At 34.7% G+C, this 26,436-nt stretch overlaps 2 protein-coding genes across 2 annotated transcripts; both read right to left on the bottom strand.

Annotated features, from left to right (window-relative positions):
- Positions 1 to 161: 161 nt before the first annotated feature.
- On the bottom strand, positions 162 to 4,518 carry LOC120160521 (boron transporter 1-like). Its single transcript, XM_039170953.1, has 13 exons — positions 4,461 to 4,518; positions 3,826 to 3,999; positions 3,658 to 3,740; positions 3,350 to 3,542; positions 3,111 to 3,249; positions 2,814 to 2,979; positions 2,407 to 2,573; positions 2,122 to 2,295; positions 1,903 to 1,998; positions 1,660 to 1,797; positions 1,223 to 1,542; positions 879 to 1,146; positions 162 to 620 (listed from the first exon to the last, which is right to left on the bottom strand). The coding sequence occupies exons 2-13, from the start codon at positions 3,927 to 3,929 to the stop codon at positions 309 to 311; spliced, it is 2,160 nt and encodes a 719-aa protein (XP_039026884.1). The 5' UTR covers positions 3,930 to 3,999; positions 4,461 to 4,518; the 3' UTR covers positions 162 to 308.
- Positions 4,519 to 15,653: 11,135 nt separating this feature from the next.
- On the bottom strand, positions 15,654 to 19,221 carry LOC120160421 (YTH domain-containing protein ECT4-like). Its single transcript, XM_039170868.1, has 7 exons — positions 19,136 to 19,221; positions 18,310 to 18,497; positions 18,151 to 18,224; positions 17,592 to 18,017; positions 16,922 to 17,467; positions 16,596 to 16,808; positions 15,654 to 16,418 (listed from the first exon to the last, which is right to left on the bottom strand). The coding sequence occupies exons 2-7, from the start codon at positions 18,392 to 18,394 to the stop codon at positions 15,828 to 15,830; spliced, it is 1,935 nt and encodes a 644-aa protein (XP_039026799.1). The 5' UTR covers positions 18,395 to 18,497; positions 19,136 to 19,221; the 3' UTR covers positions 15,654 to 15,827.
- Between the last annotated feature and the right edge of the window lie 7,215 nt (positions 19,222 to 26,436).

Here is a 26,436-nt window from a genome sequence, read left to right as displayed (position 1 = left end):
CATTTAGCTTTGCTATCCTCCACCAATATATAAATTTATTCGCGCATGCACGCATTACTCATACATGTATACAACTCACGATTGCATCGAGAATGCGTTCCTATAATGTACTTTTCATAGAATTATAATTTTTTCTTTACTAACCAATAGCATTATTTTGTGGTCATCCGGATCTGGTTTTGGTCAGTAGATTCAGATGAAAAGAATGTATTGAACAAAAGAATGGTAGATATGAGGGAAATGCATTCTAGATTTCCTTGATGTTCATCAATCTATTCTCTGCCTATTCTTTTGGCAGCTTTGGTCCATTACTTGATTAATACCATATTCTTAACCATTTTTCCTAGATTTGATAGCCTGGCTTCGTTTGTTCTTGGACTGAATGGCCCTCTTGCAACATTCCTAGGACTTCTTTGCTCCACTCCGTTTACTTGGGGGCTGTACCCCTGTTCCAAGAAACGTGGGCTTTCAATCTCAGTGCCCTCTTTGGATGGTGTTGCAGTGGAGCTTGTTTGCTTTAGGCTGCACATGCGTCTGATTTCACCCTTGCTTCGTGTTATCATTCCATCTAAAATCTCTCCATCATCGGCAAAAGAAGCGGTAGTAATCAGCTCTCCTTCCTGTAGTTGAAAACCAGGCATTAACAGAAAATGGTCTCAATGTCATTTGTGTTGGGCTGTAGATCAGCCCAATGTCCTAGGAACAGGGCAATTATGTAAATATATACTATATAGAATGCAAAGGCACCCTAATACTATGTTGCTGCAAATCTTCATAATTCTTGAAGCATCCATGTCCATGACATTCGGAAACTCACCCTTATCCAACACTTGGGTTTGAGTAAGTTAATCAGGGGTAAAAGAATTATAATAACTTACAGTGACAAGGCTGAATGGCACAGCTGGTGACTCCTCATACTCTGCAGCATCTAAATCTTGAAGATGCGCCCCTTTGAAAAAATTGGGTAAAATGTATTGTCTCACAGGAACAAGAAGCATGATCATTAATGGGAAAAGAACCCCAGCAAGTGGGATCCAAGTAATCCCAAAACAAACTAACAAGTAAGCAGCTTGGAAAATTGTAAATACTGCAATTGTCTTGAAAGGCACAGTTTCCACAAAGGTTGCATGGTACTCCTCCAATACTCTGAAACAAATGTGATTCAGTCAAAAAAATTCAAGTGCTCTTCAAGATGATAAAGCAAATGGATTTACGAGTTTACTTGTATCGTCTGCTCGGTGCCGTGAAGAGCAACAATATCCGCTCCCAGAACTGGTTCCCTGGCAAGCTTTCAATGGCCATGAATGCAAAGTAGCCCCAAAGCACAGAGGTCGGGATCCTTTTAATGAAAGGCATTGCTGCAACGCATCCTCCGACCATTATAGCTTGAAGCAAGTTACTTAGCCGCTGTTCTTTTACCTCGATAGGCAGCAGATCATCAATTTCCTTCTCAACGTCAAATACTGTCTCATCAACAGGGGCATCAATATTTCCCATGCTTGAAGCCATTTGAATCGTTGATGCTTTCAGTTCATTTAATCCCTGTTCAGAAAAGAAGCTTAGGCCGGGTTACTTGAAAAGTAAAAGTTTTTTAACTTTCGGGATCCAAAAAGGGGTTTAAACAGTGCAAATGTGAAGGAATCGTTATAAAGTCGGTACCCTAGCAGCAGGTTCTTGGTAAACCAGTGGACTCTGCATTTGTTGATAGGCTTCTTGCATGCTGTCATACACTTGTCCTAAGCTTGCATTATTATGCATACATTTGCGGGCTGTCGCTACTATTCTGTTTCGAAGCAACTGATAAAACCAGAAAAAAAAAACGTTTTAATCTATCGATGCTCATGGCCGTGAGACAATGAATAATGATGCTGAGGCACTTGACAACTAATTCGATATAATTACTTGATGCTTCAATGTAACCAAGCTTTTAGTATGCATAGGAGACTGAGGAATGACACCATTTGCCGGAGGGATGCCAATAAGACCACATAATATCGTCTGCCATCAATCACCAAATTTATAATCTTAAGTTGAGCGAACTCGATACTAAACACGATAAAGGTAACAGAACACAAAGCACCTATCAAAATGGATAAAGTGTGGAACAGGAAGTCCATGTACCAAAAATCCAAGAAGAAGCAAGTCATAATGGAAAGAAGGTGGTTTCCTCAAGTTGAATTCCTTCTGCTGAGCTAGTTGCGAAGCTACACTGTGATCAAAATAATACAGGACAGCGATCATTGTTGCTGGAATGAAAGCTCCGATTATATAGAGAACCGGAACCTTTAGCATGTCCTGTTAGTTTTTGTCATTAATCATCATTCATCAATGTCTTTTCCTTTGTTTCAGAAAACAAACAGAAAGAAATAAGTTTTTCATAAAAGTTAAAAAGGATGACTCATTTACCTTCATGACAGTCCAATTTTCATATGCACCTGGGGACCATGGATTTGGACTGAAAAGGCGCCTCGGAATTCCTTTCGGAATACTTCCTGACGGTATATAAGAAATAGCCGTCCATACTAGAAGCATTAATGGCACCCCATAGTCTGCTATGAAGCCTCGCAATGATCCTTGAGAAGATAAAGATATTCAAGCAAATTTTCAGTAAGCTGACACTTAATCAACATGATAGAATGAAAAAAAAGATTCGAGATTAAGTGAAATGAAGGTTTTAAGGGCTTATCGGATGATAGCCTATAATAGCTAATGCATTTGGTTTCTCTTATATTTATGCTGGATATATGAAGTTATGAACTTTGTGTAGTGGGACGAGATTCGAGAAGCATGCAAGAATGCTAACAAAAACTCACCAGATCCGTATCTCCAAGATCGTGCTTTTCGGCTTCTTAATGCAGTAAACAGAAGGCCAAAGGACAGAACCAAAGCAAACATTCCATTCGCAAATCTCCATGAAGGTTGAAACTCAAGCAACTTCGTATTTTCTCTTTCAGGTACACGAAACTCGTCAACAAGTCCCTGGTAAGCCCAATTCAACAGTTTATAGTTTGAAAATCATGACTGCTTGAGACACACAGGCTTCAAGCAACTTTAAACTTTTATTTGTTTGTTTGAATAAGGAGGATAGAATAAATCAAGAGGTTTCTCACCTTAATAGCTTCCTGCATGAAGAGCATTGCGATAAGAAGGCCAAACAACTCACCGGCAAGACGAGTAAATCTGTTGATAATGGAGCAAGCTCCTAAGATAGCCAGCATAAACAGCAAGATTGCAGTCCACACACATACCCTGCAATTATATATCATAAATGTCAATGAAAATCAATCATAATGAACATAATGTGCGGAGCAAGGAGTTGCAATATGTTGGGGAGAAACAAAGAAGATACCATGCCGTCCATGCAAGAAAGAGCTCGGATCCCAAATCTGGCCTATTTTTGGCGAAATTGAACATAAATGTGTACATAATCACAGTTGGCTCTGCAACTCCAAGGATCAGCAAAGGCTGACCTCCTATAATAGAGTGTATTATTCCACACAGTGCCGTGGCGGCCAATGTTTGAACCGCTGTGAGAATTCCATCTGTTAACACAAAGGAACAACCAAAACCATCATTCTCAAATCTTTTTAGCCTGAAATTTCATCTCCATTCAATAAATTAAGTGGAAAAAAACTTGAACAAAAATCACATTCTTACCTGTTTCTCTTTCCAATTGTTCTCCAAATGAAATAACTGGAATTGCAGATGCAAAAAATATATATGTGGTGGGGGCCAAAATCCTACAAAAATCATAAAGCAAAGATCAAAATTTCTACAAGTGGTGGTCTAAAGGGCATCAAAATTTCTACAAGAAAAATGAGGTACCTGAAACCTGCACCGAGACCACTGATCCAGTCTTGCTTGTAGCACTTTAATCTCCCTCGAATGTCGTTCTCGATGCCGCGAAACGGTACAAAACTCTCTTCCATTGCCTATTCTACAAACTAGGGCAACTAAGTTCTAATGGACTCAACTCTTCAACTGCTACTTGAGTATAAGCTGCACATTGGAGATAAACAATCTTAAATCTGTCAAGAAAATAAATCCATATGAAAAAATCAGCTCAAACCTTAGAAAGATGCTTAATATCTATATTTTGCTATAGCCAAACTCAGGTATTGATTTAAATTTGTACATTACAAGCAAAACACAAAAAAGAAAGAGAATCTTAACAGCATTACACCAAATTCAGTATTGAGTTTAGAGTTCTGGGCATCCATCAAAACCCAGAATAAGAATGCCAAGCAAATTCAAAATCGATTCGAGCATTGGGTGTTTTTAGTTGCAGAAAAGGCTACCCTTTTAGCTTATATTGAAGATTCATCTTCCATAAAGAAAAAGTTGGTAGGTAGCAGCTTGAATGGAATATGCACATTTGGAAAAAGAGGAGATTCAAAGGTAGTAGCTTTCACGGAAATAAAGAAACAAAAATGGCAATGACGATCATTTAGAGTACTCACCACCAAGTGAAAACCAAAGATAAAATGCTGGGCTTTCTTTCTCAGAATTTTTAGAGATGACAAACTTATAGAATAAGAGAGAGTGCCAGTTTATGACAACCTGTCTTGCAAAGAAGCATCCAAGAAGTAGTTCTTTACTAATCTCCATAATACAGTTCCTCTCTCTCTCTCTATTTTAGTTTAATAGGTGTCTAAATTATATTTATATTAATTTTTAGTCTCTAATTTTTTTATTTAAAATAAATACAAAAAAATTTACCTTAAATTTTAGTTGTTTATCTCTCTCTCTCTTTTAGTTTAATAGGTGTCTAAATTATATTTATATTAATTTTTAGTGTCTAATTTTTTTTATTTAAAATAAATACAAAAATTTTACCTTAAATTTTAGGTATTTATCTCTCTCTCTCTCTCTATATATATATATATATTAGTTTAATAGGTGTCTAAATTATATTTATATTAATTTTTAGTGTCTAATTTTTTTATTTAAAATAAATACAAAAAAAATTACCTTAAATTTTAGGTGTTTATTGTTTTATTTTTTAATAATAAAAATATTATTTCTTTCACAAAAATTAAAAAAATAACCCATCGGATGGGGAGTGGTGTTTCCAGTGGCGGACGGGGAGTGGTGTTTCCCGTGACGGACGGATGAGTAACGCGTAAGAACCTGCCCTTGGGAGGGGAACAACAGTTGGAAACGGCTGCTAATACCCCGTAGGCTGAGGAGCAAAAGGAGGAATCCGCCCGAGGAGGGGCTCGTGTCTGATTAGCTAGTTGGTGAGGCAATAACTTACCAAGGTGATGATCAGTAACTGGTCCGAGAGGATGATCAACCACACTTGGACTAAGAGACGACCCAAACTCCTATGGGAGGCAGTAGTGGGGAATTTTCCGCAATGGGCGAAAGCCTGACAGAGCAATGTCGTGTGGAGGTAAAAAGCCCACGAGTCGTGAACTTCTCTTCCTGAAGAAGAAGCAATGAGGGTATCTGGGGAATAACCATCGGCTAACTCTGTGCCAGCAGCCGTGTCGTTCTTTTCCCTTCCATCTCTCCATTTCCAGAGATTACGAAATATCATCACTGATTGAGTTTTGTTCAGAGTAGGGTAAAGAACTCAATGATGACGGTCGTGTGTAACATATAACCAGCTATAGTAGTCGGAATCGCTGGAAAATAATGAAGGAAAACTTAAAAAACCAGCAACTCTTCAGGACACTTTTCACAATGATCGGTGTAGTTTCACGGCGGGTGAAACACTGATTTTGGTAGTGATTATAAGACGGTTCTGATAGTGTCAACGATGATGGCTACGGACCGACGATGGAGTTTGGGTTTTTAATTATAATATCAAAATCTTTTTTAAATATATATTTTTAAAAAAAAAATATATGTAAATGTCGTCTATTACAATCCAGATAATTAAAAGTGTAACGTTGAAAATGTTAGGTACTTAATTTTAACAAAAAAATTTAGACATCAAAAATCAATTTAAGTATAATTTAAACACTTAAAAATATATTAAACCTATTTCTATGTAGGTATAATAACATTTTAAATTACTCCGTACTCATCATAAATTAACTTTAGATTTCCTTGTCACACAACATTATTATTGAGCGACATTTTTACATTTCTAAGACAAATATTGAGATTTGAACTCTCATAAAATATATACAATATAAATATTTGTATCACTTAATAGATCTCGATTTTCACGAGACTTTAACTTTTCATGTAAAAACTAAAGTTGTTTTTCTAATAAGACTTAAAATTTTAATTTTAATTTATCAACTAATAAATAAAATATCAAAACTACAATAAAAATATAATAGTTTATTTTATTTAATTAAGAGCTTTTAAATGATTTATCTGACAGTATAAAATCAATCATAAGGTGTTAAAAAATCATTTAAAATAATTCTAATTGATGAAAAAAATAACTTCATTTAAATTTAAATATTATTCGAATTGTTATAGATTTTAAATATTATTTAAATTTAAAATAATTCTAATTGATGAAAAAAAATCATTTTAATATTTAAATTTAAATTTAAAATAAGAGCTTTTAAATAATTTTCTGGTTTTTCTTGAATTTGATTTTTATAGTTTAGTATAATATTTAGATGTATAGTTGAGCTCTTTATACTAAATTGAGTAGCATAAATTATAGGATTTTGGCCGTTAATGTGAATCGCCAGTGTGGTTTCCTCAGAAGCAGAAAAGGCCGGGAACAGAGCTGTTATTATTAAAATGGTGGTACCAAACAATTAGGAAGAAGAAAGGATAAGGTGCCCAAGTTCAAGAATGTGAGTGGTCAAAACAAACGTGCCGACTCCACCTAAATCAGCGGTGGAATTAGGGTGGTAATTTAACCCCAAATCAATGTGTTTCTATCTGTCACAATTTAATAAGATCATATTTAAAAAAAAAGTTTATAGTTTAAATTGAATCGGTCAGATCTTTGAAGGGAATGGGGTCAGATCGGATGGAAGATGAAAAATTACGATCTAAACTGACCCAAAGATAATAATGTAATTTCTATAAAAAAATTTATAGATTTTTAATTATGTCTTTATTTATACCAGGTTGGGTCGAGTCAAAATCAGGTAAGAGATATATATTTTTCGGGCTAGATCGAATCGATTGGATGATATATAATTTTTGGGTCAGATTCAGGTGGATGATACATATTTACGAGTTGGATCGAGTTGACCAAAAACCTGACCCGACCCGACCCGACCCGTTGTCATCCCTAGGTGAAATGGTAAATATAAAGTTATTAAGTAATTTCAATAATAAAAGTAAATATTATATTTTTAAAAAAATTAAATTGAAGTAGTTGAATTTAAAGGAAAGTATACAAATGATTTCTCGACTATAGAACGTTGTTTTGTCGAGTCTTTCAATTACTAAAAGTTATAAAATTATCCCTCAAATATAAGATGTTTTCTTATTTAGTCCCTCAATTATTAAAGTTATAAAATAATCACTCGACTATTCATATATTTTAAATTAATCTTTTTTAGTTAAAATATTGACAATAATCTGAGTTGGATGTTAACCTGCTAATTGAGATATGATAAAATATGATCTTACAATCTCAAACGGCTATCATATCTCAGTCGGCATGTTAACGTCCAACTCAAATTGTAGTTAACTTTTTAACGAAAAATGATGAGTTTGGAACATATAAATAGTCATATGACTATTTTGTAACTTTTAATTGTAGAAAGACTTAACAAAGCACCACCGACTATTTTGTAACTTTTAATTGTAGAAAGACTTAACAAAGCACCACCGCATAGTCAAAGCATCATTTTGTAACTTTTAATAGTTGAAACTCAATAAAACATCTTATAATTGGGAAACTATTTGTATACTTTAACCTTGAAATTATTAGTGCATGTTATTAATAAAGTAAGAAAATAATAGATTTACATTTAGATTTATTTAAAAAAATTAAGTTTTTATTAAATAAAAATATAAGGTATAATGAAGATAATATAATCCTAACATAAAAAATTAAACGATGGAAGAAAAATAAAATCAAAATAGTCATTTGAATACATGTTTCTACTAAAAAATTAACAATTATCAATAATTTTTTGTCTCTAATTGAATATATACGTAATATTGATGAATGCGTAAAGATTAAGAAAATCAATATGACAAATTATTCCGTGAACTATTCTGAATGTATCGACAAACTACCATAAAAATAATCTAATTATCCCACACAGTGATAAATACAACACACAATACGAAACATCAAATTATCATAAAAATTGAATATAAATAAAATTTTAAGAATATACAATAAACCACTGTATAGCTCGACTAACAAGAAGATAAACCCTAGTGTTGACGTAGATGATAGGTTCAACAAGAAGCCTCGTCATCATCTTGAACTTTTAATTGCAACAAAGACATATGTCGTGTTGTAGATTTTTTAAGCTCCGTTAAAATCAAATCATAAAACTCATCTTTCTTGATCTTGACATCGAAGGAACTATAGAAATAAGTTCCATAATGGAACATAGTTGCAAAAAATATTGTCATTAATTTTCTTTATAGATTTTTTCCAAATCTCGCACTTTACATAATACGAGACCCTTGACATGTCAAATCAAATGTGTACACTACGGGTGCTGCCACGTCAGAAATCTCTGACAAGAAAAAGCGTTTTATAGAACGTTAGGTCATTGCCTATATAAGTCATCCTCTTCTTATGGCATTCTAAATTATAACGCAGTGTCTACTTAAAAGGGGCTCCTCTTCTGGTGGCACGACTTGTCACGAAACTTAGAGACCCTTATGCCAATATTGGTGCTATAAGTTATTCCACCTAAAGAGGATGTTTTTTTATAAGGAGTCTGCCCTTTGATTTTCTCTTGCAGGTTATAGGTAAATCTTTCATATTTCTTCCGTCAAACATGACATTCTCGAGAAACTTCTTGTTTCATTAAAATATTTTTTCACATGAACCTTCTTCAACACGAGTATCATGACATTCTCGAGAAACTTATTATTTTTAAAAAAGCATCACCTTCTTTCATCAAATCAGTTGTTGATCTAAATAAACAAGTAGTTCGAGGGTGTTTGTTTCTATTGCAGTCGTGGGCATGATTTATGAATTCTGTTTTTGTTCTCAATTCACTCTCCATCAAACCCACCGATCTCATCAACCTTCTTCAACATGAGTAACCTAACCTTCTCGAGAAACTGATCATTTCTAAAAAGGTATCCACTTCTGGTGGCGTCATCTTCTTCCATCAAACCAACTGTTAATCGGAAAAAACAAGTCATTGAAATGTGTTTGTTGTTGTTACAGTCGTGGACGTGGTTCCTAAATTTTGTTTTTATGCCCAATTCACTCTTCATCAAACACATCGGTCTCATGAACCTTCATCAACACGAGTAACCTAACCTTCTCGAGAAAATTATTGTTTCTCAAAAGACATCATCTTACGGTAGCATCCTCTTCTTATCACTTGCTATGTTGATATAATAAATGAGATATTTTCACTCAAGAACCCAAGGTTTCCTTTTTATATGGAATTCGGGAAACTTCTAGGGAAACTTCTCGTTCCATCAAACCCACTCAAGAAACCTCTAAAAAGGCATCATCTTTTGGTAGCATCATCTTATGGTGACATTGATCTGAAAAATGACACACTTCCATTCGAGAACCTAGGGCTTCCCTCGTACATTAAAGATTCGGGAAACTTCTCATTCCATCAAAACTAGTAAAGCACAACGAAAAACATTGCTTCTTTTGCAATTTATGTACCATAATTATGTAATTGTATTTCCTAACATTGAAATTTATGTTATTTTAATTTCTCATATTATATCATTGTTATATTATTTTATGTTATTTTAATTATGTGACTAGGATTTACTGTGACGTGTGTTTAGTCGAACATAGAGAAAGAACCGGAGAGCCGAAATTATGTACTCCTTTATTAACAAAATGTATTTGTTAATTTTCAATTTCTTTTGGTTTCGAACCATTTTGAACGCGATTTTACACCACTTAGAATGTCTCGTATGTGTCGATACTAGCCTCAATTGAAACATAAGTACCAATATTATGCATTTAATCTTATAAATTAAGAAAATTGTTAGATTAACTTCTCGAAAATACTCTCCCCGAACATGTCTATCTAGCCATGTTAACTTCTTCTTCATGTAGAAAACCAAGCTTTTGAACCATTTTAAACGCGATTCTTACCCTGCTTACAATGTCTTGTATGTGCCGATATTACCCTCAATTGAAAGATAAGTTATAATTTTATATGTAACACCCACGGACTGATGCGAATGGCCTGATCTGATTCGAGGTGTCACATTAGGGCCACCGATGCGACCCACCGTAAAAATCCCAGGAAAAATAGAATTCTATTAAAACTCTTAAAATAATTTATAAACACAACAGTAAAATTTAACAATATTCAGAAATAAAACAGATTCCAGACTCGGATATAAAAACAAAAATACAAGTTACATGCCCCTTAATCACATGCACCGTACTTCGCAAGCAATGCATGTGGAACTCTCTTACTGACGTCGATAGTTGCAATGGTTCAATTCTTTTAACCTGAAAATGTGAGTAACAAAGTGAGCTTTGGAAAGCTAAGTAATATAGAACTACCAGAAGATGTTTAAGAATATGCAGATAACATATAAGCATATGTTTTCTTATTGATTTGGATACATACATATTTTTATGCTGAGCTGAGGTCCCAATGATAATTCAGGTAGTAAAAAACAGTAATCTTTCAGATCAGAGGAAATGTTTCGGATGACTGGGTTCAAGAGATCAGAATAGGATGTCTATTCTGTTCCCACAAAACCAGTGAAAAGGCAGATCTTTTTAAAATAGTAGAAGTTTAAAACATATTTTTCAAAAACCACAGTAATCCCTCCAACCGAACGCCATATGCAGTTCCCCATAATTGCATAATCTAAGGGAGCACCTTGGGGCCTGAGAGCCTACCCAAGAAAGATTCTCAGGCCGCAGAGCCTACCCAAGGATCGCCTTAGGTCCATAAAGAACTACCAGTCGATGTTGAACCTATACAAGGAATTACCAACAACGACTGAACCTTCCAGAGTCTTCATTTATACTAGAGTCCCAGAGTACCCCGTATAAAAATAATTTCAGTCAGTAAATAGAGATATCAAAAATCAATGCAGAGATCAGATATCAGAACAGAAATAAGAGAAAATATCTGTCTGGTCAGGGAACACACTAGAGGTTTCAAATATTATTCAGAGGTATATGATAATCTTATCGGGCGGGGAAACACGAATTTTCAATATACCGATGAAATGTCGGAAGTTAGAATCACTATCAAAAGAGTACATTAGCTTACGAGATCATCAGTTATTCAGAACTTGATTTATCAGAATCATATAGTATTTAGATATTTTTCGGAGGAACTATGTAATCAGAAAGGTATTCAGAATTCTTTGCATCTGAGTTACTTGTGTATTCAGATATAACAGGAGTGATTTCATTATTCAAGAAATCGGAGGCATTTTGGACATTAAGTTCTTGGAGAATTCTTAGTGATTTGAACTGATAAGGGAGAAACGAAGATTCATGGTATTTACGATTTGTGCCAATCTATCAGAATATCAAATTAACTCAAACTATACAAATCCCAGCAATGATAATTGTCAACTGGTCAAAACATTGCACTTCAAGGGTATTCACACTTTAATACTGACAACTTTTGTCGAACTGGTCATCATCAGAACCATCATTGGACGGAGCTTGAGGAACTCTACTTATTCCGATGGCAATTTCTTTATTTAAGAATTGCAACAGTCTTCAAGATGATCGATGTACTTGAATCATACTCCATAACTATTAGGGACGATATAATACTCAGGTTTTCTCGGTGTTTCTAGAATTTTTCCAATAACATTCACTTATTTCTAGGTCACGGGGGTATTTAGGTCATTTAATAGTTAAATTTATCCCGGTCACTTCGGAGTTTCTAGAGTAATTCAGTCATATAATATAGTCATTTTGGTATTCGATGTTGATTTGTTCATTTCAAAGCTGAGGGTATTAGTTATTCCAGAGCTTGGACGTGTTTCGAATCATATTACACTTCAGGGGCCTTCCAAATAAACCAAGAGTTTAATCGATGATTCCAAGATTCCAATGGATCATGATATAAGTTCTCAGGTCGTCTCCATTATCATAGTCATCTATATTTCTTTTTACACTTTAAGGGTATTATCGCCATTTCATTCAATTTTGTCAGTGGTATTACTTAAGATAACTTAGGCTTGAAAGTATTCAAGTTCTTTTAAAGTTCAGGGTACTTTGCTAAATTGATCACTGGGGTTATTTTCATCACTAGGGGAAGTCTTGGTCCTTTCTCAGTATGAGGGCATTTTCGTAATTTTACCCCATAGTGTCATTTTTTGCAGTTGCTTATCCAAATATTTCCAACTTTTAACGAGATTAATCAGAATTTACGTGTTCTGAGATTGATTGATTTACGGATTAAATTACTGAACTTAGATTTGATTCTGATCGGTCTACCAATTTCTTTTGCAAGTCGTATGAGTCATATACAATGTTCCGTCTTTATTCCAAATTTAGTTTGAGTCCAATGATAATTAACTACATCTCATGGACCAATTATTTCCATCCACACATTTACCATTTATCAGTGAGTCCCGAATAGCATACAAAAGGTAGTAAAGTATTACCTCAGTTTTCGTGCTATATCGATCAACCATTTAATTCTCATTCGACCACTCTTGAACTTGAAGTCAACATCCAATAATTCCTCGGATACAAATCAACCAAATTTACGTTAGAAACTGATCTTAATCGAGAAACCATATTGAATCTGATGGTAAATCATTGAAAAATGGCTTACCGGGTGTGAATTTGGCAAAACTGATTTCGGATTCGGACTCAGGGTGTTAAAAAACATGAAATAGGGCTTTTCAAAAAGTTTTACTTTTTTCTGCAAAGTCAAAGTCAACGATCAACAGGTTGACTCGGTCAAAGTCAATGAGTTAACTCAGTGTCTGAACCAGACCAGGCGGGTCGGTTGACCAGTTCGGGCTGGTCCAGAAGCTTCCAGGGCATGGAAAGATGCCCACGTGCACTGCCAGCGCGTGGCGGCGTGTGCGGTGACGACGGAGGTCCGGTTGGTCGACCGAGCACTCCCTTAGCATTCAAACATCCATTTCAATCCACAAATCAGCCAAAAATCAATTTAAAATACCCGAAACTAAACAGAAACCTTACCCACGGTGTTCGACGACTGGGAAATTTTTGGACGAGGAGATCGGTCGGGTTAGAAGCGGACAACGATAGGGAACTTAATGGCGGCAGAGGTGAGGCGAGCTGACAATCGAGGTGGATAGAATCGCGAAATAACCTAGCGGGGGCGATTTCGTCGAACTCTTCGATGACACTTCACGGCGAATGACAGTGGTTTTCGATGGGATAAGGGTCGGGTTTTGATCATCGTTCGACAATGAGTCTAACGATAGGGGTGGCTTGAGCTGGGGTGGTCGAACGGCGGCGAAATGAGGCGATAAAGATGGGCTGACGAAGAGGAAATTAGGGGTTAGGGATTTTGATTTTGGGTTGATAATTCGTGGTTGATGGGGGTTTATTTTTCATATGTAATAAAAATTGGTAAAATTCGAGTTCAAGTCCCTAAATTTTCTTGCACTTTTAAAACTGACTATAAGTTTCGAAAACTTATAATTTGACCCCCTAAATTGGGGTGTGACATCTAATCTTATAAATTACTAAACTTTTTAGATTAACTACTCAAAAAACAATTCGAATATGTCTATCCAATCATTTTAGCTTTTTCTTAATGCACAAAACAAGCTTTAAAACATTTTTCAATATGATTTTAAATCCTTACAATACCCCTCGAACATGCCATAAACACTTGTTGTGTGTGTTGGAAATGTATATACATCGCGTTCTGTAGAATGTGGGGTGTCTTAAATCATGAACGCGATAAATTATTGTAACGATTCAATAACTTGTGTACCTTGCGTTTGGTATAACCAATGTCGTTTAACCTAATGTTAATTTGTATTCTCTGAAAAATGTTTCCACGTTGAAGGAGTCTCGCAGCATATAGAACGTGAGGTCGTGATTCGTGTTTTGTGTAACGTGAGCCCACGTATGCAATTTGAGAGAATTTTTTAATTAATGTTGTTTGGGGGTTATTTATCTAAAAATGAATTTTTTTAATTTTTATAATAAAAACGCCTCATAGAACATTCTAGAAATCATTTTAATTTAGAAATTGTCCAAAAATAAAGAAATTTAAATAAACTATTCGAGTTGAGATTTAATTTTACTAACTTGAATTTTGAGATATTACATTACTATTTCTACACTTGGATTCTTATATATTTCAAGAATAGATGCTTTGAAATGTTAGGATAAATTACACATTTAGTACTGAAATTATCAGTTTTGATTCGTTTTAGTACATAAACTTTTAATATTTTTAAAATTATAACTATCTTTTAGTTTTAGTTTCATTTTAGTACTCATCGTTAAAAACTTAAAGCGTTTAGTACCTAAACTATTAATTTTAGTCCATTTTAGTACCTAATCTTTCAATTTTCTCAAAACTTAACATTGAATTTTGAATGAAGCTAAAATAAAACAAAAACTAAACATTTAATATAATTTAAAAAAAAATTAAAAATTTAAATACTAAAATGAATCAAAACTGATAATTTAAATACTAAACTCGTAATTTACTTGAAATTTTACACCGCGACGAGAGATTAAGACTTTTCAGTAATATGAAACTCATGAGAATTGTAACGCATGCTGACTTGAATATTTTAAAATCTTATCAGACAAACCGTACAAAGCTAAACACAATTGGTCAGGCCGAATGGCATACAGATTAGAACAATCCGACGCACCTACTGGAAACTCCGATAACAACCTGACGATAAGCCATGTGTTCTCGACCATATCATACGCCATTAAAGAACATCTCGCACCGGACAAACAAGCACCCGTGTGGTCATGATTTACCAGCCACGTACTACGCATAATTGGAGTCATCGGAACAGAAGTGCAGCAAACTCCGAGATCGACGAAATGAACCAAAGCACATATCCGTCTTCTTCTCTCATGTTCAGGGTGTTCAGAGTTGTAGTAGAAGACGCAGCCATGGAAGTGGATTCCTTGCCATCGGGACACGTGGAGTCCATGAACCCATGATCCCCCGAGGCAACCAACGGCTATGGAACCATGACAAACAGCATGCGGCATTGCACTCAAAAGTCTCACTGGTTTCAAACTGTGCCAATCGACCTTAAAATTATAAAGACCAAATTTAAAATACAAAGATGAGCATAATAGAAGGACCAAAAGCAGAGCTTCAACTTTATTGAACATGATAAGTAAATACAAATGGACTTTATCAATACAAATGACAAAAGCAAAAAAGAGTAATAAAGGAAACAATTCCAGTGTATCTCTATCTTTTTCTAAAAGCAAAAGAGGATTTTCTTTGTATCAATAATTGAAATGCAAAATTAAAAATATCAATTTATTCAGAGACAAAAGGCATTCACTTCCTCCCCAAACACTGTATTTGAGTATTGATGGATTTGAAGCCAGCTTGGGCAATCAAGAGGATAAAAGAACCAGAGCAGCATGCAAAAGCTGACCTCTACATGTTATTTATAGATTAACCAGCTTGTAACAATGAACAATGATGATACACTCAAGAGGTTTACAACAGTCAACACCGCCACCATCACTACACCAGGTTTCAGTATGTTCCAGCCGAGAATACGATCCAACAGTCGACACTGCATCAGCACGATCACGTACCCTTTTTAGCAGAAATACACCCTTCATCAAGCTGTAGGGTCTTTGGATTCAGAGGAATAGTACCAACAGTTAGAACAACAGGTGATTCAGTAAATCTATTGACTTTTACCGACACTGATCCTACATCAATAGCATCAGTTTCCGTAGCAGCGTTTGCAGAGAATTTAGACTTATCCTGCTTTGACTTTATGCTGAGGGAGCTAATCTTTAAATTAGATGCATCATCCTTAGCTTCAGCCACAATACGCTCTAAACTTCCATTCGTTGATCTTGCATTAGTCGCATCAAAATCCGAAGGAACCTGATGACTAGATGCAACATCTTTAGCTTCAGGATCCCTTTGCTTGATACTTCTCTCATTTTCATTTAGAAGTAGCTCAACGTGGTTTAGCTTATTGGCAGGATTGAATGCAATCACAGGTGGTAGGACTGGCCTCTCCAAACTTTTAATTAGCTGCATGGCTCTCTCTTCCTGTATGATTCTCTGCCTATTTTCGTAGTACATAAAGTCGTCAAGGAGAGAGGTCTTCATCACATGATTTTTTAATATTTTCAACATCTCCATACCTTGATCGTACATTATCTGGCATTGACATAACATTTTATAAGAAACAAAATAACATGATATCATCAAGATCATAATCCTGGAATAAACAATTCAAACTTCACAAGCTCACATAGGAATGTTGGGTCAGAGAACTGAAGTTTTCAAGAGAATTTGTTTGCCTTTGATTAGAGAAAACTAAAGCTCTGAACATACCTCTTGTGTATCCCTGCTATTAGTTACAGGCTTGTTTTCATTGTTCCCTAATATGATGTGTCTAAAATGGCTGTTTGGAACATCTTTAATGATGTGCCACTTGACAGGGAAGCTTCCGCTCCACTTATCTTGCTGCCAAAAATCCATATCCTTCTGGAAGTCAACTGGACCAATCATCTCCGCTACCCCGCAGAATTGTCCACTGGCATTAACCTGCAAGGACAAAGTACCATATAAATTACAGAAACTACTTCCGGTTAACAAAAATCTAAAATGGGTTAAAATTGACACAAGTTCCCTAATAGCTAAACAGGTACAGAACTCACAGAAAAGAAGAGGAAGATTGGGCAGCTGCTAGGTCTCCCAGCAGCTATTTTCTGTGCATCTTCAAAAGCATTCTCCAGTTTCTTGTTCCCATGGGGTGTAGAGGACCAAACATTGTATTTAATGCTCTTGTGTACATCATCCTCGCTATATGATTTTATTACAAAAAACATGGCATCAACATTGTCAACAGGAAAATCATCCCTGTTATATTGGTCAGTATAGATAATGATGCTTCTTTTGGGGTCACAATTTCCTGCTTTACTTGTGTACGCTTTAACCACAAGTTGGTTTTTTGATCTGTTGGTTCTAGGACCACGATTCTGTTCAGCCCATTTATCTGGGAAGCCATTTGCATCATTGAAACACCTGCCAACATGGATCTTTGGTCGAAGTTTATCCAGAGCACCACGTCCAGGTGCACTTATCCCATATTCAGAAATAGCATTACCAACTGGTAGGTCCATTTTTAATTGATTAGGGTAAGATGGAAGTTTCCCACCAGATATGTTGCCAATGGGCTGAACAGAACCAGAAGCAACTCTAACCTGCAAAGATAATTAGCACAAGAACCTTCAAATAGGGCACCCAATGAAATGCCATAGCATTTACATCAAAATTTAAGAAAATCCAATTCAATATAAATGTAAAATTTAAACTATGCATGTATACCTGATGGCCCCATGCTGAAGCTGACCCAGAACTATCAGGAATACTTCCGTGGATTGCATAATGCTTACTTTGTCCATCTGTCACCCTGCTCAAGGTATCTCCCTGATTTGGAGCAGGTTTTCTGGAAAGGGCTGCAGATGCTGAAGCAAGGTTATATTCTGATCCTCTTCCATCAGGTCTAGTATCTAACAAAGAGTCTGTTGAAAAATTTGGAATGCCATCGGGTTGAATGAAAACAGGAACATAAGCAGTTGGAGATACAGGGTTTTGACAAGGGGGAATAGCGTAATATTGTTGTGCTCCTAGGAATGGGCCGTCACCAATCACAGCACCAGGTATGTAAGGATTGTATGGGTTGTATGGAGACTGAGCATATCCATAGCTAGGTGTATAATATACATAAGGCAAAGGTTCAGTTTGGGCATCCTGAAAATGAGACAGTAGGCCTTAAGCAAATTTGAAACAATAAATCACTAAGAAACAACTCGTATTGGATGCACATCTAAGTCCGACTACAGAAATGTATCAATTAAAGAGTTAAAAACATTAGTTTGCCCACCGCATATTGGACTTCTGGACCATCCGCAACTAAAATATTCTGGGGGTCCTCCCAATCAACTGGTGATTCAAAACCTATCCAATTGCAACCAACAGTGTACTTGAGATTTTAAAAGTAATCGCATCACCATGTACAATAAAATTGAAGCATTTATATTACCTGTACAATAATATCCATAGTTGGTAGCTGTAGGGTAGTACATTTCCTGATCATTAACAATCTCAGGGGCTCCTTCCTGATACATAGCTTCTAATAGTTCAAGAAGTGGACATGCCTTGCGGATTTAGCAGAGAATTTAAAATTTGAAATTCAGTACACCACAAATGCCATTGATAACATAATTATACCTACAAGAGAAAGTGAAAATGGAGAATCCTAGTATTAAGTAACAAATCTCAAGCAAAACCCTTTTCCCTTCTCATACCTACATGGAAGGGGAGAAAACAACTCATAGTAAAGTCAGGAGCACATAATCAGAACAACAATTTCATTATTACAACAGTAAAAAAAGATGTTTTTCTATCTTATTCGATCAAACCAAACCACCAGCCAAACGAAACCCCTTGATTAGGAAAACAAAAAATTAGAAGAATAAAATAGTAGAGAAAAACAAATGAAAAGCCAAGCAATGGAACACACGAAGCACCACAAAACCGAGCTGCAAATCAAATCTGTAAGGAATAACTGAAATTCTCAAAATTACTTGAATAAATTCCAAGAAACAACTTTGCAACACTCAAAGAATCAGACACCTTTTTTCCAAATACACGCATTTCATCAGAACTGCAAGTCAATAAAACAACAACAAGCTCAACCAAAGCACCACAAAACCGAGCTGCAAATCAAATCTGTAAGGAACTACTTCAAGTTTTCCGGTATCCGGTTATATTGAAAAAGGGGATGAGAAAATCAATCAAAACAAATCAAGTTCTAAGGTACAAAGTAAATAACAAAAAAAAAAAGCATCAGGACGAAAGAATTTTACCGGAAAAATCAAAAAATCTAGGCTTCAGTTGACCTGAAAGAAAATTCCTGAAACTTTCTGTGACATTTCCTTCGATTACAAACCCTAACCCTATAAGAAAAAGAGAGTATATTCTTTAAAAATATATATATAAAGGGAAGGTGACAGGAGAAAGTTAAAAAGGGCGGTTTCGAGGGTAGTTCTGCGGTGCGGCGCCTAAAAAATGGTTAATATACGGCGTGACCGGTTAAATAAGTGACCGGTTAAAATTTAGACCGGTTATGTTATATTATTTAATCGGAAATATTATAAAGTACAATAACATACTAGGTAGCGCTTATATAATGTAATAGGTAGCGCTTATATTTACCTATTTTATAAGTAAACCGGTATATTTATACCGATAGTATTGCAAATTTATCTATTACATTATATTATATTGAAAGTGTCCATACTTTTTATAAAAAGGATCGATATTTCTTTTAAAGTTATGTAATTTATGTTTCAATTTTTTTTAATAGTGTTTCATGTTTTCCACCTATAATATTAATTTAATAATTTCATTTGCACAAAAAATTATTTGATTGTTTTAATATTTTATAAAATATTATTTAGAATTTTTAATTTAATAATAATATATATCGTAACGTAAAAAATAAATCATTAGACGCCTATAATTACTAAATTAATATCTTAAAACTCACTCAAAAGATAACCTTAAATTAATGTTTTCCACAGTGAGCATTGCAAATTTACCTATTACATTATATTATTGAAAGTGTCCATACTTTTTATAAAAAGGATCGATACTTCTTTTAAAGTTATGTAATTTATGTTTCAATTTTTTTAATAGTGTTTCATGTTTTCCACCTACAATATTAATTTAATAATTTCATTTGCACAAAAAATTATTTGATTGTTTTGATATTTTATAAAATAATATTTAGAATTTTTAATTTAATAATAATATATCGTAACGAAAAAAATAAATCATTAGACGCCTATAATTACTAAATTAATATCTTAAAACTCACTCAAAAGATAACCTTAAATTAATGTTTTCCACAGTGAAAAAGTATGGACACTTTTATAAAAAGGATAGACACTTTACAATATACCACTACCTATTACATTATATAAACGATACCTATTACATTATATAAGCGCTACCTATTACATCATATGTTTACCTATTATATTGAAAGTGTCCATACTTTTTATAAAAATGATCGATACTTTTTTTAAAAGTTATGTAATTTATGTTTCAATTTTTTTAACAGTGTTTCATGTTTTCCACCTACAATATTAATTTAATAATTTCATTTACACAAAAAATTATTGATTGTTTTGATATTTTATAAAATATTATTTAGAATTTTTAATTTAATAATAATATATATCGTAACGTAAAAATAAATCATTAGACGCCTATAATTACTAAATTAATATCTTAAAACTCACTCAAAAGATAACCTTAAATTAATGTTTTCCACAGTGAGCATTGCAAATTTACCTATTACATTATATTATATTGAAAGTGTCCATACTTTTTATGAAAATGATCGATACTTCTTTTAAAGTTATGTAATTTATGTTTCAATTTTTTTAATAGTGTTTCATGTTTTCCACCTACAATATTAATTTAATAATTTCATTTGCACAAAAAATTATTTGATTGTTTTGATATTTTATAAAATAATATTTAGAATTTTTAATTTAATAATAATATATATCGTAACGAAAAAAATAAATCATTAGACGCCTATAATTACTAAATTAATATCTTAAAACTCACTCAAAAGATAACCTTAAATTAATGTTTTCCACAGTGAAAAAAGTATGGACACTTTTATAAAAAGGATAGACACTTTACAATATAACCACTACCTATTACATTATTTAAACGATACCTATTACATTATATAAGCGCTACCTATTACATCATATGTTTACCTATTATTGAAAGTGTCCATACTTTTTATAAAAATGATCGATACTTTTTTTTAAAAGTTATGTAATTTATGTTTCAATTTTTTTAACAGTGTTTCATGTTTTCCACCTACAATATTAATTTAATAATTTCATTTACACAAAAATTATTTGATTGTTTTGATATTTTATAAAATATTATTTAGAATTTTTAATTTAATAATATATATATCGTAACGTAAAAAATAAATCATTAGACGCCTATAATTACTAAATTAATATCTTAAAACTCACTCAAAGGATAACCTTAAGAACACTTGAAGAAGCAAGAGAACAACTATCCAAGCAATCAAAAACGAGAAAATCCCAACATGATAACAACTGAACATATCATATCAATGTTCAAACTCAAGTTGTAGATTTTGATTTCCTTTTGCTTGGCATCATATGAGATTTGGATTTTGATTTCCTTTTGCTTGGCACCATATGAGCTTTGGATTTTGATGAGCATCGGAAGTATTTCAGACTTATGATTTGGGTGGTACTCAACTTATGATTTTAGTTGCTATTTGTTACATTTCTTGTATACCACCCAGATCATACGCCCGAAACGTTTCTGACGCTTTAAAGTTGACCAAAAAATAAAATGGTCGGGATTCCCTCGCGTTTATACGTTGGAAAAAAAACAATGGAAATTAGGAATAATCAATGATAACATGCATATTGGCTTGGGCTAATATTTATAGTGGAGCCGAAATATATATTGAAATTCAAACTCAAATTGAAATTTAAATTCAAACTCCAATTACATATGAAATGAATTTGAAATGCAGTGTTAAATGAACATGAAAATTGCATAATTGATTCATACTGTTCAAGTAACATGCTTTATGAACCATCAAGCTAAAAGACAATATTGATTGAGTTCAAAGCTGAGTTGTGAGTTGATGGAGTTGTCACACTTGTCACATGGTTGGAATAAAGTACTCACATGCGAGATAGATTGTTTTGTTATACATAACCCATCTCAACTGAATGAAAATATACATACAATATAATCAAAACAAAACATACTTACACAACAAATTTATATATAACAATGTTCAAATAATGTACCCACAAAAACGAAATTAATCCAATGAAAAAGAGTTATTTCTAACAAAGTCCGGAACATTATTTTTCCAAATAATGTACCCATAACAATGTTCAATTAATGTACCCACAACAATGTTTAATTGATTTGTTGTTTAATTTTCAATTTGAATTATTTGATTTAATAATTTCATTTGCACAAAAAATTATTTGATTGTTTTAGATACCATGAGGCGTATAGGGGGAGGGCTCGACAGAGTGGTGACAAGGAGACTAGATTAAGAGTTTGCTCGCTGAATGTAGGCACATTAAATGCTAGGCTGCTGGAGCTGACCGACGTACTTAATAATAGAAAAATAGATTTTGCATGTATTCAGGAGACTAGGTGGAAAGGGTCTCGCGCCAGAGAGTGTAATGGGTACAAGTTGTGGTATTCAGGCGTAGATAACGCTAGAAATGGGGTGGGTATCTTGGCATCCTCTAGGCTCAAGGAAAATGTAGTTGAAGTTTGCAGATACCGGGATAGGATCATGATGATTAAGGTTATTATAGAAGAGGAAGTAGTGAATGTCCTTTCAGTGTACGCCCCACACGTTGGCCTAGGGGAGGGGGAGAAACGTTGCTTCTGGGATCAGTTAGATGATATACTTAGGAGCATTCCGGTGGACCAAAGAGTTTTCATAGGGGGAGACTTCAATGGCCATATAGGAAGTGCAACCGACGGGTATGACGGTGTTCATGGGGGTTTCGGTTATGGTAGCAGGAACGATGGGGGGCATACGTTGCTTGATTTTGCTACTGCTCACGATTTGGTGATCACTAACTCCTTCTTTAATAAGAGAGATGCGAACTTGATTACGTTTCATAGCGGGGGACATTGTACCCAAATCGACTACATCTTGATTAGAAATCAGGAACGATGGGCTTGCATTGACTGTAAGGTATTCCCTGAAGAGGCATGTGCATCACAACACAAATTGTTGGTTTTGGTGTACCGCGTACCCACGGGCGGAGCACTCATAGGAGGGCTAAACTTGGTAAACCTAGGATCCTCTGGAAGAACTTACATGGAGCGACAACTGATGACTTTAGGAGTAAGGTTTTGTCTAATACAAGTTTGAAACTACAAACTCAAAAATGCAGATATGTTATGGAAAAATATGGCAATTCCATCAGAGATGTTGGCAAAAATACCCTTGGGTTGTCGACGGGGAAGGCCAAGGAACATAAAGAATCGTGGTGGTGGAACGACGAAGTCCAAACTAAGGTGAATACAAAACAAACATGCTTCAAGGAGTTTCTACAATGCAATGACGACGAAGAAAGGTCGAGAGCTAAACAAAGATACCAGGAGGCAAAGCGGGAAGCCAAGAAAACGGTAGCTAAAGCAAAGGATAAGGCATACGAGGAAATATACAAGAGATTAGACACCAAGGAAGGACAAAATGGCATCTTCAGACTTGCAAAATCTAGGGAGATTAGGAAAAAGGATCTAGGTAACATTAGGTTTATTAAGGACAACAATGGTCTTCTTTTAGCGAAAGATCACGATATTAAGAGGGTTTGGGGTAGTTACTTCTTTGGCTTATTTAATGACGGTGCCTCTCCATGTAGAGATAGTATCGTTGATGGGTTAGCCGACTATCATACTACGGTCAATGACTGCCCTACAAGTAGGATTGGGTTTGAGGAAGTCAAAATGGCTCTTAGAAAGATGGGAAGGGACAAAGCTGTCGGTCCTGATCAAATTCCTATCACTGTGTGGTTGGCCCTAGGAGAAGAGGGAGTTAAGTGGTTGACCAACATCTTTAATATTATTTTAGAGACTGCCAAGATGCCAGAGGAGTGGAGAGAGTCTACGGTGATACCAATCAATAAAAATAAAGGAGATCCCCAACGTTGTGGTAACTACAGAGGTATTAAACTCCTCAGCCATACCATGAAGCTATGGGAAAGGGTGATAGAGGCTAGGTTGAGACAAGTTACTAGGGTTTCGGAAAACCAATTTGGCTTTATGCCAGGCAGGTCTACCACGGAGGCGATTCATCTACTTCGACGGCTTATGGAGAAATATAGGGAAAAGTCTAGAGATCTTCACATGGCGTTCATTGACCTTGAGAAGGCTTATGATAGTGTTCCCGCGATACGATCTGGAAGACTTTGGAAACGAGACGGATCCCAACTGCTTATATCCGGGCGATTCGTGATATGTACTGTAGATCTACTACTTACGTCAGGACTACAGTTGGCGACACCGAGGCATTCCCGGTGGAAATCGGACTCCACCAGGGTCGGCTCTTAGCCCTTACCTCTTCGCCTTGATTATGGACGACATCTATTGTGCGACACCAGACGGTGTACCATGGTGTATGCTTTTCGCTGACGACATTGTCTTAGTTACTGAAACAAAATCTGAGTTGAATAGTAGACTGGCTACCTGGAAGACTGCTTTGGAAGAAAAAGGTTTAAGGATCAATATTGAAAGACAGAGTATTTATGTTCAACTTCAATGGGAACCAAAATGATGAAGATGTAGAAGTATGCATAGAAGGACACGTTCTCCCTCAAAGGATTGTTTCAAGTACCTAGGGTCTATGATACATAAAGATGGGGGTGTAGATGATGACGTTACACACCGTATAAAGGCGGATGACTAAAGTGGAGGGCCGCTACTGGAGTTCTGTGTGACAAGAAGGTCCCTCTAAAACTTAGGGAAAATTTTATAGAATGGCAATAAGACCAGCGCTGTTGTATGGATCAGAATGTTGGGCAACCAAGAAGGATCACGTAAGGAGGATTGAGGCCGCAAATGAGAATGCTTCGATGGACATGTGGTAGGACTCTGAGGGATATGACGACAAACTCTGCTATTAGGATGTCCTTGGGGGTGGTGTCTGTTTCCGAAAAATAGAGGGAGGGAAGACTACGGTGGTTTGGGCATGTCCTTAGGCGACTACCGTCGGATGCGGTCAGGAGGGTAGAGTCGATTACAGTCGACGGTGCCAGAAGGAAAGGACGACCAAGGCGAAAGTGGGAAGACTGCTTGAGATCTGATTTGAGGGATTTAGCCCTTACCGAAGACATGACCTCTGATAGGAAAATATGGAGGCTAAAGACTAGGGTAGTCGAGTAGTGTGGGTCACATCTATAGGGTGTATCATCTCTGTCTTCTTTTAATGTTTTTGTAGTATTTTCCATGACTTATACTTTTTATACGTTTCTGTTATTGGTATTTATGAAGGATTAGAACTGGGCTTGCTAACGTTGACTTCTGTGTATCATTCTCTTCATGTTTCCTCTTTTAAATTTAGCCGGATCTTATGTTTCTGTCTATATGCAGAGATTCTTTCGCAGGGATTATTATGCAGGGATTAATTCCCGTTACAGACGCACATATGGTTTTAATGACTGCATATGAATACTGTTTAGCTATGTATTTATGTATTTATTTATACATGCATTGCATTTTATCTAAATTTTTAATTTTTCTGACTGCCGGAGGTCTTCCACGGAAGCTACTCTCAACCTGGCGTTGGGGGTAGCCTACTACCCTACCTCACCCTTACCCCATACATATGGGAATTGGGTTTTGTTGTTGTTGTTGTTGTTGTTGTTGATATTTTATAAAATAATATTTAGAATTTTTAATTTAATAATAATATATATCGTAACGTAAAAAATAAATTATTAGACGCCTATAATTACTAAATTAATATCTTAAAACTCACTCAAAAGATAACCTTAAATTAATGTTTTCCACAGTGAAAAAAGTATGGACACTTTTATAAAAAGGATAGACACTTTACAATATAACCATTACCTATTACATTATATAAACGATACCTATTACATTATATAAGGGCTACCTATTACATCATATGTTTACCTATTATATTGAAAGTGTCCATACTTTTTATAAAAAGGATCGATACTTTTTTTAAAAGTTATGTAATTTATGTTTCAATTTTTTAACAGTGTTTCATGTTTTCCACCTACAATATTAATTTAATAATTTCATTTACACAAAAAATTATTTGATTGTTTTGATATTTTATAAAATATTATTTAGAATTTAAATTTAATAACATTAACCAAAGATAATAATAAATATGTAATATATATGTTTATTGTTTTTATTTAATAATAATATATACCGTAACGTAAAAATAATCATTAGACGCCTATAATTACTAAATTAATATCTTAAAACTCACTCAAAAGATGTATATACCTAAATATGTAGTTAACAAACATACCTAAATATGTAGTTATTGTACATACCTAAATTTAATGATAATATA

Source organism: Hibiscus syriacus, unplaced genomic scaffold (genome assembly GCF_006381635.1).
Source record: "Hibiscus syriacus cultivar Baekdansim isolate YM2019G1 unplaced genomic scaffold, ASM638163v2 tig00000313_pilon, whole genome shotgun sequence".
Lineage (NCBI taxonomy): Eukaryota > Viridiplantae > Streptophyta > Magnoliopsida > Malvales > Malvaceae > Hibiscus > Hibiscus syriacus.
The sequence above is the reverse complement of the archived record's forward strand: the minus strand, read 5'-3'. Positions and strand labels throughout refer to the sequence as shown.